This window comes from Carassius auratus, unplaced genomic scaffold, assembly GCF_003368295.1.
Source record: "Carassius auratus strain Wakin unplaced genomic scaffold, ASM336829v1 scaf_tig00216128, whole genome shotgun sequence".
Taxonomy (NCBI): Eukaryota; Metazoa; Chordata; class Actinopteri; order Cypriniformes; family Cyprinidae; genus Carassius; species Carassius auratus.
The window spans coordinates 405,001-418,448 of NW_020528425.1; the positions used below are offsets into that span (position 1 = coordinate 405,001).

The 13,448-nt window shown below is 37.0% G+C and overlaps 1 protein-coding gene across 6 annotated transcripts in view; it reads right to left on the bottom strand.

Annotated features, from left to right (window-relative positions):
- Positions 1-13,078, bottom strand: part of LOC113097179 (histone-lysine N-methyltransferase EZH1-like) — a 17,013-nt gene extending 3,935 nt beyond the window's left edge. Inside the window, exons 1-14 of one of the 6 annotated variants that reach the window (XM_026262387.1) lie at positions 12,752-13,078; positions 12,019-12,097; positions 10,818-10,968; positions 10,020-10,145; positions 8,285-8,407; positions 7,717-7,834; positions 5,425-5,652; positions 4,743-4,845; positions 3,405-3,568; positions 2,988-3,079; positions 2,724-2,886; positions 1,461-1,642; positions 847-938; positions 701-729 (exon numbers count right to left, since the gene is read on the bottom strand). In XM_026262387.1, the coding sequence (XP_026118172.1) occupies positions 701-729; positions 847-938; positions 1,461-1,642; positions 2,724-2,886; positions 2,988-3,079; positions 3,405-3,568; positions 4,743-4,845; positions 5,425-5,652; positions 7,717-7,834; positions 8,285-8,407; positions 10,020-10,145; positions 10,818-10,968; positions 12,019-12,068 (1,621 nt within the window). In that variant the 5' untranslated portion in view covers positions 12,069-12,097; positions 12,752-13,078. The other 5 variants (XM_026262388.1, XM_026262390.1, XM_026262392.1 and 2 more) reach the window with 5 other exon arrangements.
- Between the last annotated feature and the right edge of the window lie 370 nt (positions 13,079-13,448).

Sequence of the window (13,448 nt, forward strand, 5' to 3'; positions counted from 1 at the left end):
TTCATTATGGTTCCAAATATTTGTGATTTCATACATATTTTTAAGTTACTTTTCAGAAACTGCACTCACAAAAAGCAGTTTTGCTAACATTTTATTGTGTGTATTATTAACAAACACCAATTACCTATCATCAGCATATAGTGTAGATTAATACAGTTTTACAGCATTAACTCTTAAAAACAAACCCTACTGTAAAGCGTTACTGCCATTTCAATATTTAATCATCATATTTAAAAGATTAAAAATGAACAAATATTTTAGAACTGAATTATACTGACTATAATCATGATGATGATTATAGATATGCTTTTTTGTGCTCATTTTTAACACCATTCCATTTTTCTGACTGCACATTTTCAATACTTTAAAATACTGAAAATACTTTCTAAAGTTACATGAAGGACTGAAACCTTTAGAATCAAATTTTTTTTGTTATTCTACCATGTTTAATATTTGTTTGCAAAGTCTTTGTTTCTGTGTTGAAATTGAATAAATTATTCACATATATTATGTGAAATACGCACATGCACATGAACAAACCATTAAACTGATTATTAATTTGTCTGACTACTAATCGTCAGCCAGAATAATCTCCCTAACCACAGCCATCTCCATGACTTTTCCTTCTGTTTGTCCAGTCCTGAACCTGCCAAACCACTGAAACCTCGTCTCAGTCTGGAATTTAAGTTGAGAGTCTTACCTTTCTTCAGCTGTATCTTTGCCCATAATCTATCAAACAAACAGAAACAGAGTTGAGCTCTAATGTTAGTATCCCGCTACCTGTGTAACACCCAGCTTATAACAGCATGGATCTGACAGCTAGGTAAGGGTGTGTTAACATCTTGCCTGTGCTTTCGTTTTTTCTTCTGTGGTGAGATCCCACCGTCCTCCAGCGGAACGCGGTGAATCAGCATCTCTTTCACTGCAAACTCGTAAACCTGACAGAAAGTCAACCATAATCACATGAGCCAGAGCATTGCATCATGTTACAGACACACACACACTTAATCACAATCCAGTGAACACTTAATGGGCGTTAGTAAGAGCTCTGAAACCCAGCTGAGAAGTAACCGCTCATTATCATGTTGATCTTTGCCATATGAGCTCTCACACACACTAACACACTCAAACACACAATCAAAACAACACTATTCTAGAAAAAGATTTGGACCATTCCCTAAATGAAAGAAAAGCACATGATTTTAGGTAATCGCATTTCCAGTTAACAAAACCACAGTCTTTCTGGGAAAAACACACAGGCACACATTTAAACGCACACATTTTCGTCATCTCTGCTTTTGAGTGTATACTGTAGCACTTTCTGCACATTTAATACATTTTAATTCAATTTAGATCTGTATTAATAAACTCCTTTACCAGGGAGTAACCTGACAATACACTACCAAAACTAGCAGAAGACAAATATATAACCTCCTGTTCATAGTCGTTTGTGTGCGTACCTCTCTACATGTCTTGGTGCCAATGAGTCGTGCAATAGAGCAGAAGTTGTTGTAATATGTGCCGTGCAGGACTCTGAACAGAGACTCCTCTGCTCCGCTCCACTGAGGAGGAGAATGGGACTCCTCTGCTCCTTCCTCCCCTGATCTCAGTTTGGCGGGACTGGGACACCGAGAGTTACCCTCTGACACACAAATAAGCACACAGCTAAATGTCAGGTTTTCATCCAAACACTCTTTACTGAAGGAAATCAGAACTGAATAGCAGCAGCAGATATTTGACATTAACTTCTTAAATTAAAATTCTGTACTATTTTGTCCAAAGTCCCTGCTGTTAAAAAGTTTAGGGTGAGTAAGATCTTTTTTTTAACTACTTCTGTTCAGCTAGGATACGTTAAATTGATCCAATGTAACAGTGTAAAGATATTTAACATGTTATGAAAGATTTCGGTTTCAAATAAACGCTGTTATTTAGAATTTCTATTCATCAGAGAATCCTAGAATAAAATGTCACGTTTTCCACAAAAATAATAATAAGCACAACTGTTTTTGACATTGCTGATAAGACGGTTTGTTACATGATAACCAACAAGCTAGAATGATTTCTGTAGTAATTCAGATTTGCCATCACAGGAATACAATAAAAACTCAAATTAGTCATTTTTAAATGCTATAAGTGGATTTAGGCATCGCAACATTAATTAATTGCATTAATCTTGAAATTCATTTAAGATTATAATGTTATTAAGTTTTTTTTTTTTTTTTTTTTTCAAAGATTAGCTTTAAGTGAGCATGAGATGAAGGAAAAGGTAATCTAAATTTTCAAGTTAGAATGATAAACTATTAAATATGCAATACTAACCAATATGAGACATAAAAAAAGATTGTAATCCTGTATCAGCTGATGACCAGATGATACGCTGTGCATGAGTTTTAGGCCATTCTGAGTTGTGTATGTGATGATTTTAAGCCAAAATCTTTATTATACTTTCTCTAGATATGGCTTAAATCCCTCGCTTAAAGAAGCCTATTCAATTGTTTCCTCCTTTTATTATCCGGCAGGTAAAAATAATAATTATTACTTTAGTAAGCACCACTAATAATGTTCCTGTGTTTCTGCAAACATTTCCTTTGATGTCTCTTTTGCAATTTAGACAATGAACTCACCATGGGACGAGAGTTATTTTTGGCAAGGGACGGCTTGGCTGTGTGTTTCATCTGTGTTATTTTAGTTTGGATAAACTATTAACTCTTTATCCACTGTACCTGAGGAGCTGGTGGTCTCATGGTCACTGTCTCCTTCTTTTCCCTCCTCACCGGAGCCTGAGGGGGCGGGGCCACAGGAACTCGAGGGGCGGGGCTGTCTTCGTCGACGACGGGACCTTTGAGACCTCTGCATGTTTTGATCAGCAAACTCTTTTGCCCCTTTCTGTGACCAAAGAAGGGATGAAAAGAACTACATAAATTATACATTTAATTAAATTATTAATTTAATCCAATCCAAGTAGAAAATCTTATGAAACCTGCTACCTGCAGCAGAAAGCAGTCCAGTCCGCAGGGCTCTGTCTCCATTCGGATCTCTTTATTCTTCCTCTTATACACATTAGGAGATGCATGGAAAGCTAAACACAAACAACATACTAATTTACATCCATTTTGGATGATTCAACCATAAGTGGTCACTGCTTAATATAAGATAATTATAATTATTCTAAATATAGTCTGATACTCAACTGACTACTTGTGAGCAGATCATTTCAGACGAACTTTATTACCAAGTTTAAACAGGGCATATCTGTATGCTTGATGTACTGATACAATATGGTATCATACATGAAAGGTATTGCTCTGTGCATAATTCAGGAACATGCACTGAAGGACGGATTGTAGCATCTCGCTCTCCATTTAAATAAACCCAAAAAGGCAGAAGACTAGAGAAGGACTTACGGTGCAAGAAGCAGTCGTATTTAAAGCAGCGGCGACAGAAAAGTGTGTGAAAAGAGTGCAGACTTTGCTCTCTCTGAACAGATTTGGCACAGGGGCCGTCCATGTTGGGCGTGCAGAGAGGAGGCAACTTCACAGGGCTGGATGGCTCCAGGAGATCCTTGTACCTGCAAGAGAGAGAAAAATACACTATTATTTGTAATAACTGCAAAACACATTAACTGAAACTACAGTAAAAGGTTTGGGGTTGAAAGAAGTCTTTTATGCTCACCAGACTGCATTTATTTGGTCAGAAATATTATAATGTATGTTATATATTAGAATATTTTAATACATACTGTGAAATATTATTCAAATTTGAACTGTATAATAATTTTCTATTTGAGTGTATTTCGTAATTTATTTAGTAATTTATTCTTGTGATGTCAAAGCTGAATTATCAGCATCCTCACTCCAGTCTTTAGTCTCACATGATCCTTCAGAAATCATTCTAATATGCTGATTTGCTGCTGAAGAAATATTTCTCATTATTATAAATGTTTTAAACTGTTGTGCTCCTTTATATTTTTGTGGAAACCAAAAAAAATAAAAAATTCTGACCCTAAACTTTGAACTGTAGTTTATGTGCATTAGTTTATTCTGCCATTATTTACTCATCCATATGTTGCACAATAACAGCCATAGTCACAATGAGCTGTTGTGCATCTAAGTATTATTTCTGTGTATTTTTAAGTCCAAAAGAAAAAACCCTGAATGTTCTGTTTTGGATCAACTATGCCTTTAAAGTGCTGAATTTGTTTGACACACATGACAGGCCATTAAACAACTCTCACCCACAGATTTCCCCCAGCAAGCGGAAAGAAATAAAATGAGCACAGCTGGTGGGATGAACAATAATGACATGAAACGGTAAACATTTGGATGATAAGGCAGACTGTGACAGGTTTTTGTTTCTACTGCTGCCAGCTGCCAGCAGAGCACGAGAAGCTTCCCATGAACCTTCATTTACCGCTGCATGAAGGTGGCATGACATACTTTCCAAGTCTTGCGAAGAATGTGCATGCATGTTAGATTTGCCATTATGGATGCATACTCTTAGTGAATAAAAGCTTTTGTTTGGGACAGCATTGTGTAAATCAATCAACTGGACTGAATTGAAAATCACTAAAACAAGCCAACCTGTTTGTCCAAACAATAAAAGACATTGGAGTATTTAGAAAACGGTTTGATAGCATACACAATTTGGGGTGCATTTAGATAAAAGCCGGATTGAACCTGCCCTGTGTCCTGATTCCATTCATTTCTAAAAATGAAGGTTTAAAAATCAGCAGGGTGGCCTACTTGTCCTTCAGCTCCTCCATGGTGCCTTTGTATGGAAACATAGACGCAATAGCTGTGAAAATCTTGTCATGAGGAATCTTCTTATTGGTGGAGAGCTCCCTTCCTAGTAGAGGGAAAAGCGAGACTAAAATCAGCATTGTCCTGAATTTGACTTTTAAAGCAAAAGTGGAGTAGTGCACGGGCTTATGTGTGAGTGTGTGTGTGCATGTGTAAGGGTCAGGGTGTACCGTAACTGGATACTGTCCTAAAACAAACTGAATGAACAAACAGCCCTCACTGGGATTAGAGGTGACACTCAGAGCAAACAATTGCACATAGACATAGAGACAGGCTGATCTGATGGGTAATGCATGTCAGCTCTAGTCTATTTGTTGTTAAACCAGTGAAATTCAGACCAACAGTGCTACACCAGCCACTGTCCATTAAAAGCATTCTATGCAAATTTGACCTAACATATGATCATCTGATTTATTTAATTATTAAGGTCTTATTATTATTTTTGAATAATAAAAAGGCATTAATATGTTTTTAGACAGTAACCCTGTTTCCTTTAAAATAAATAAAATGTAATAAAAAAAACTAATTAAACAAATAATAATTATTTTTTAAACACATTATATATTTCACATGAAATTGTATTATAATTGTTCCAGTATTTTGCTTCTGCTCAAAACTAACTCACCTTCAGCAGTGCTCCTCCTCTTCCTTTTGAGGAAGCCCTCTTTTGACTCTTCTGCTCCTTCAGCTGTAGTTTTCTGCACCGCTTCCTCCTCCTCCTCCTCCTCCTCCTCCTCCTCCTTATTCTCTGTTTGCTCTGAGGGCTCTTCCTCCTCCTCTTCCTCTGGGTCTGAGTATTGGCTCAGTGCCTCCACCAGCTCTTTAAAGATCTCATCATTTATGAAGCCTCCTTCTGTTGGTACAAGATACTTACATACTGCCTGTCTAAGATTCACATAGAAGTTTTATGTTGATTAGCATGAACACTACGGTTCAAAAATGTTGGGTTCAGTACTATTTAAAGAAATAAATACTTTCAATCAGCAATGATGCATTCAATTGCTCAAAAGGGATATTTAAGACATTTATAATGATACAAATGAGACCTCTATCAGTATCAGTTTTCTACAACAAAAAAAAGCAGTATAATATATTCTTATTATATTCTTATAATAATAAGAAATGTATCTTCAGCATTAACTCAGCATATTAGAATGATTTCTAGAGGATCACGTGACACTGAAGACTGGAGTGATGGCTGATGAAAGTGTAACTTTGCCATCACAGGAATAAATTATATTTTAAAATAAATCTCAATTTTAAAAAGAAAAGTTTTTATAAATTGTAATATTTCACAATATTACTTGTTATGTTGTATTTTTCATTAAAAAAAAAAATACAGAATAATAATAAAGACATTTCCAAAAACAACATAAAATGCATTTAAAACATTCAGGGATTCCAGAAGAGATTCAGCTCAGGACTAGTGACGCCTCTCGTAATGCGTTTAAATACAAACCTGATTCCAAAAAAGTTGGGTAAAAAAATGGATTGGAAAACTTTAAAAATCTCATGAACTTAGATTTATTCACAATAGAATATATATAACATATCAAATGTTGACAGTGATACATTTTGAAATGTCATGCCGAATATTGGCTCATTTTGGATTTCATGAGAGCTACACATTTCCAAAAAAGTTGGGATAGGTAGCAATAAGAGGCTGGAAAAGTTAAATGTACATATAAGGAACGGCTGGAGGACCAATTTGCAACTTATAGGGTCAATTGGCAACATGATTGGGTATAAAAAGAGCCCCTCATAGTGGCAGTGTCTCTCAGAAGCCAAGACGGGCAGAGGATCACCAATTCCCCCAATGCTGCGGCGAAAAATAGTGGAGCAATATCAGAAAGGAGTTTTTCAGAGAAAAATTACAAAGAGTTTGAAGTTATCATCGTCTACAGTGCATAATATCACCCAAAGATTCAGAGAATCTGGAACAATCTCTGTGCGTAAGGGTCAAGGCCAGAAAACCATACTAGATTCCCATGATCTTGTGGCCCTTAGATAGCACGGCATCACATACAGGAATGATACTGTAATGGAAATCACAACATGGGCTCAGGAATACTTCCAGAAATCATTGTCCGTGAAACCCAATCCACCGTGCTATTCGCCGTTGTCGGGTAAAACTCTATAGGTCAAAAAAAAAGCGATATCTAAACATGATCCAGAAGCGCAGGTGTTTTCTCTGGGCCAAAGCTCATTTAACATGGACTGTGGCAAAGCGGAAAACTGTTCTGTGGTCAGATTTGAAGTTCTTTTTGTAAAACTGGGACGCCAAGTTGTTATCAGTGCTCAGTTCAGAAGCTTGCATCTCTGATGGTATGGGGTTGCATGAGTGCGTGTGGCATGGGCAGAACACACATATGGAAATGCACCATCAATGCTGAAATCACATACTGCATCAGTTAAATCATCATGGCTGCATAGAAGAAGGATCTGGATACTGAAATGGCCAGCCTGCAGTCCAGATCTTTCACCCATAGAAAACATTTGGCGCATCATAAAGAGGAAGATGTGACAAAGAGGACCTGAGACAGTTGAGCAACTAGAAGCCTGTATTAGGCAAGAATGGGACAACATTCCAATTCCTAAACTTGAGCAACTTATCTCCTCGGTCCCCAGACATTTGCAGACTGTTATAAAAAGAAGAGGGGATGCCACACAGTGGTAAACATGGCCTTGTCCCAACTATTTTTTTAGATGTGTTGATGCCATGAAATTTAAAATCAACTTATTCTTCCCTTAAAATTAAACATTTTCTCAGTTTAAACATCTGATGTGTTATCTATGTTGTATTCTGAATAAAATATTGAACTTTGAAACTTACACATCATTGCATTCTGTTTTATTCACAATTTGTACAGTGTCCCAGCTTTTTTGGAATCGGGTTTGTACATATTGTGATGCTCACCTCTGTCTCCATGCACCCCGTCATAATTGTCAATAAGCTCTTCCAGGAAAGCTTCATCCTGTTCCAACACCTCGTCTCCCATGTAGGGGATATTATGCAGAAATGTCTCATCTTCCACCTCAGAAACAAAGAGAGGCAGGAAAGACTTTTTAGTGATGTTATTGATTTATATAAAGACATGTTCCATATGCATTAATGCATCAGTGAGGTTTTTCTAATGAGAGATAAATGCATAACAATATTGTGCATGTGTTTTGTGGGTGACTGTTTTTGTGTATTCCTACATTTGTGCCTGTGAGTGAGTGTAGGCGTTTAAAGGTTCACATCCTGCTCTACCTGAGAGAGATGACTTCAAAAACACATGCTTTGAGCTGTCAGGACATGTGAATGTGCTGCTGCAGGGTGACCTACTTTCAAAATGGCCGTGTCATAAATGATGCTTTTCTTCTATTTTCATCTCTCACTCTCTCTTCATATTTGTCTGCAGACACAGGCTTCTAATGGTGATCATGACTGAGTGCTTTTTATGTGTGTTAAAGTGTGTGCGCTCATTGTCCGCATCCAGTACCATGAAGTTCTGCTGCAAAGGGGACCAGGAGTACATGAATGGTATCCCAGCAACAGTTGTCAAGGGACGCATGGTAACTGCCTGGTATGGAAAAGACGGAAAGCCAGACTCTACCATGCACAACTGTGATTGGACAAGAAAGGGGAGACAGGAAAACAGAAGACAAGTCAAAGTGTCACTCAAAACTATTCGAGGACCGTTAAATTGCTTTAGTCCTGCATATGTTAATTAGTCCATGTCATTTGAATATATAAATTTTACATTGGCTGTATTTTACTGACAGATTACTGAATTTAAATGAAAATACCGTCATCATGTAAATTGTTCCAAACCTGTATGACTTTCTTTCTTCTGGGAAAAAAGGAGAAATTTCAAGAATTAAACTGGTCACTCCTTTCCATGTAATTTACAATCAATATTAACCGAGAAATTCAGATGAGACTGATTTGTGGCCAGATCATTAAGACCATTCTGGATCAAACGATCCATTAAAAACCTAACTGGAAATGTGTGCGATAATGACTTATTTTATAATTGTGTCTGACAATCACTCAAAGCTTGTATGGCTTCATAAAGAGCATAGTGCACTATCTGTACAGACAATATTTTTAATAATGCTTTTGTGTCCTTTTTGAAGCTTAAAAGCTTCAGTCATGCTTAAATGTAAAAAAATTAACAGTATTCGGTATGTCTCCATTTGTTTCACAGGGGAACAAAAGTGTGTAACACTAGGGATCAACTCTCACTATTAACTAGTTGATTGTTAGCATGCCCGTTATTAACAAATTGGTAGTTTATTAGCACTTATAAAGCACATATTCTGCACAACCATATTCTACATCCCTAATCATACTTAATACCTAAACTTAACAGCTTCTGTACTAACTATTAATACGCAGCAAATTAGGAGTATATTGAGGAAGAAGTCATAGTTAATAATTTAAAGTCATATAGGAACAACATGAGGGTGGATAAATAATAAAATAATTTAATTCCAAACCAAATCAGTGATAGAAATGTCATAAGGGCAAGAAGAATTGAACTTGGACCAAATGAGTGCCCAGGGAAATTACAATATCATAATCTACTAATCAAAATATTTGGTTTGGTGTTATAGAGAGAACATCAAGTATGGTGTTGTTTTCCAGTGCGGTTGCAAGCAGGATCCAGCTGCGCTGGTATGTTGAGCAGTCTCTCTGTATTCCTCAGAGAGCTAAGCTCTGCTGTGCCCGCTGGCTGCTTTTATTGTGGATATCACAGGAGTTTCAGATACTGAGCTCTGGCTTGGCAAACATACAAATACATTTTTGGCAACAGAGCAATTTCACGAAGAGAGGCAAAAACACTGGCGCATTTAACCGGCCTGCTGGTAATATTTGCCCTGACTAATTAAACAGAGGTTAACTGTGCCCCAGTCAGTCCATTAATAACATCATATTGATCTAAATGCTTGTCAGGTAGGATATGATAAAGTAGGAGCTGCAGGAAATAGAAGGCAAACTGTGGCACCTGATATTGAGTCATTACTGGCATTTTGCTAGAATAAATTATGTTTTGAAATGGCGAGGCAAAGCTGACTATGTATTGATTCGGCTCATAAATCAGCTAGCAGGGACAGTCTTGTGCTGAATTAGCAGGGGCAATTCACAGTAAAGCGATCTAGTGTCGAACAGCAGATGCAAGATGACTGACACTGGTTTGTGGTGGTCAAGGCCTCCAGCTGTTTCATTCTTGCCTTTTTGCTGGGCAGAGAGCCACTGGCTGTGGAAAGGGGAATGGACTGAATTCGGAGCTTGGACCATTCCTCATTCAGCAGCTCAGTTCTTCCTTCAATCTTCCGGCGGTTCGACTGGAAAAGGGACTGTGAAAAACACACAGCCTAATAGTTAAAAGGACTGAATTATATGAATTGAAAGCTACATTTTCTAATTAGAATGACATAGAAAACAAATCAAGGAAATAAAAGGTGGTAGAATAATTAAAAATTCTAAAAGAAATACTACTCTTCAGAAGTTTGGGGTTGGTAAACGTTTTTTTTTTTTTTTTTAAAGAAGTCAGATATACTCACCAAATGCTGAATTTATTTGATGGAAAATACAGTAAACCACTAATTTTATGACATTTAACTACAAATAAAAATATTTTAATACATTTGAAAATAATAATTTAATGATGTAATTCATTCCTGCTGTATTTTCAGCATCATTACTCCAGTCTTCAGTGTCACATGATTCTTCAGAAATCATTTTAGTATGCTGATTTGCTGCTCAAGAAACATTTGATTGTCATTATTTTTGGAATATCTTTTGAAACCTACATCTTTAGCATTTATTTGAAACTGGAATCTTTTGTAACATTATTAATGTATTTACTGCCACCTTTTATCAATGCATCCTCGATGAATAAAACTATTAATTGCTAAAAAAACTAAAAAAACGTACTCACCCCGAAGCTAGTATAGAAATACAGAATCAGTTATATTAAAAAGAGTAAAGGAATGAAAAGATAATCAGCACTGCAAAAGAGCTTCTACCTTGACATCCTCAGCTTTGCGGAAGCGTTTCAGCTGTCTTAACCTCATGTACTCAGACTTGACTCTCTTCTTCCATTCCAGCAGACTGCGGGGGGGCTTCGCAGTGCAGGACCGGGGGCCGGACACCTCCTCCATCATCAGCCTCACCTGGCTGCAAGGCACAGGAGCAATACATATATTTGGCATAAATACACAAACAGCCGAGCTGAGCTCATATTAATACAACACTGGAACAAACAGTATGTTTAAGGATTTTATCAAATTAATATTTCAGACTGTTTTTAAAAATTAAAAAGAAGTCTTACATGTGTGTGTGCAAGATGTATAACATACGTTAGACATCATTATTATATATATAAATATACATTGTTGGGAAGAAATTAGTTACATGAGATGGAATTATATGATTTAATAAAAACAAATATGTAACTGTACTCTGTACTAACTGTACTGTTAAAGTTACTGAGAATTTTTTTTAATTAAATTACAGTTACTTCTGAAAATTGTAATGATTACAAAGGGGGTTATATCTGAATATTTTCACACACAGAGAGATTTGATTGATTTCTTGCAGCAACAATACTGCAGCAAGAATCAAAGTTATCTCTTTTTTTGCATAAACATTTCGGTGGTGTTATGCAAATCTTCCCACACAGTGATGTAGACATGTGGGGGTGTGTTTAAATGAGGCATTTAAGGAGGGCCTGGATGAATCTTAACTTAAAGAATATATCTTTGGGTTTGAGACTTTAATCGTTGCAACTTTAAGGATCATATCTAACATGTAACACAACAAAGAGAAAGGAAAACTTGAAATCTCATCATATGACCCCTTTAAATCTGTATTTAACCTCAGAACGAACTCAAAGTAAAAAGAGGTGCTAAGGTCAGATTTTTTGATGGGTGTGCTTTAAAATTAAATAATCTTAATTCAAGTGATGAAGGATTTTGAAAGTCTGACAGTAATCACTGTTGAGTACTACTGCTAGAAATCTGCTAGGAATTTATATAATTAATCAAATGTAAGCAGTTACATTAATAAAGTCATTGAAATAGGTACACTACTAATTACATTTTAAATAGGGTATTGGGAAACTTGTAATCTCTAACCTATTACATTTTCAAAGTAACCTTCCCAGCAATGTATATTACGTGCATAAAATCATCTGTATTTATACTTATTCTCTGAATCCATACATTCCTCTTCATGGTAAACATACTCCCTGGGATGTGATAAACAGCACCTTCCATAAGGGTTCCCGTCAGATGTGACTCACTCTCTTTCAGACACACACACACACACACACACAAGGGACCGATAAATTGCATGACTCAAACTTTATCATCAGTAATGACACCATATAGGACTCACTTACTGCCCCCTGCAGTTCACAAAACACAACTAACATTCCGCATCACACACCATTTAAAGGTCTCCGATGCAGATTAGCATTTGAGGTATCAGTCATTTGATGGAAAATGGCTAGAAGTAACGCGTTGGCTGCCACAGAACAAAACAGCCAATGCAAATCTCATCCAAGTGACACTCTGCGGGGAAAAACACGCGCTGGCTGCTTGAACTGGAAGTGGGCGTGTCTCTCAAGAGCCCATTTCTCCACGGTGCGGATAAGTGCGTAGTACACTTTTCACAAATTTCTTAATCTTAACCCTCCAATACTGCTTCCTCGATCTGTCGGGGAACTGGAAGGAAATATGAAATGTGGTTTGGGGGCGAATAACGCAAGGCTGCACGGGCCACGAACGACAGCGTTAATGAAGGACGCTAAGCTTCAGCAACGCCACACGTTAAAAAATGCGTGCAACAGAAGCAAACGATACACGCCGAGACGATTTAGTAAACATGTCTTGTGCACATACTGTAGCTTTCTCGCGCATGCTAGAGATCGATGAATCGCCGTCGCAGTTTTAAATACCTTAAGAGTCCCTGCTCCTTCCTTTAAACCCTCTCGCGAATCAGCTTCAAGTGCGCAGAAAAGAAGTCCGCGTGCCCAAAAACGTCCTGTAGTGAAAAACGGTGTCCTGTCTAGCGAGCCGCTGCGGATGTCGGTGCCAGACTGCTTGTGTTGTTGAGGGATGCGTGGATTCCTCGGTCGTCCGTGAGCGTGTCGAGATTGTAGTTGTACAGTTAAGAGCTGCGCACTTGGTTGGCACGGTCAGAGCACAGGGTGACGTCTATATTATGAACATACTCCAGCTCTCTTTGGCTGGACCACAGGCTACGAGTGCACCGAGGAGGAAAATAATAATGCAACTCGTTTTCTGTATAATTAATAGTCTGCATGCACACATGTGCACGAGCTCTGACATTTAATACGCGTCATTTAATATTTGAATATTCGATTAATAACGATTATCCGTCTATAATAATAACAATTATTAGTATTAGTATTATTATGATTGAATATGTCTTAAATATTCCCACAATGGCGTGTTAATTCTAAATAAAAATACACTAAAACATAAAAATGCAATATATGTGTGTGTGTGTGTAGGCTATATATATATATATATATATATATATATATATATATATATATATATATGTGTGTGTGTGTGTGTGTGTGTGTGTGTATTATAAAGTGTTGATGACATAACCACATGGGACATATA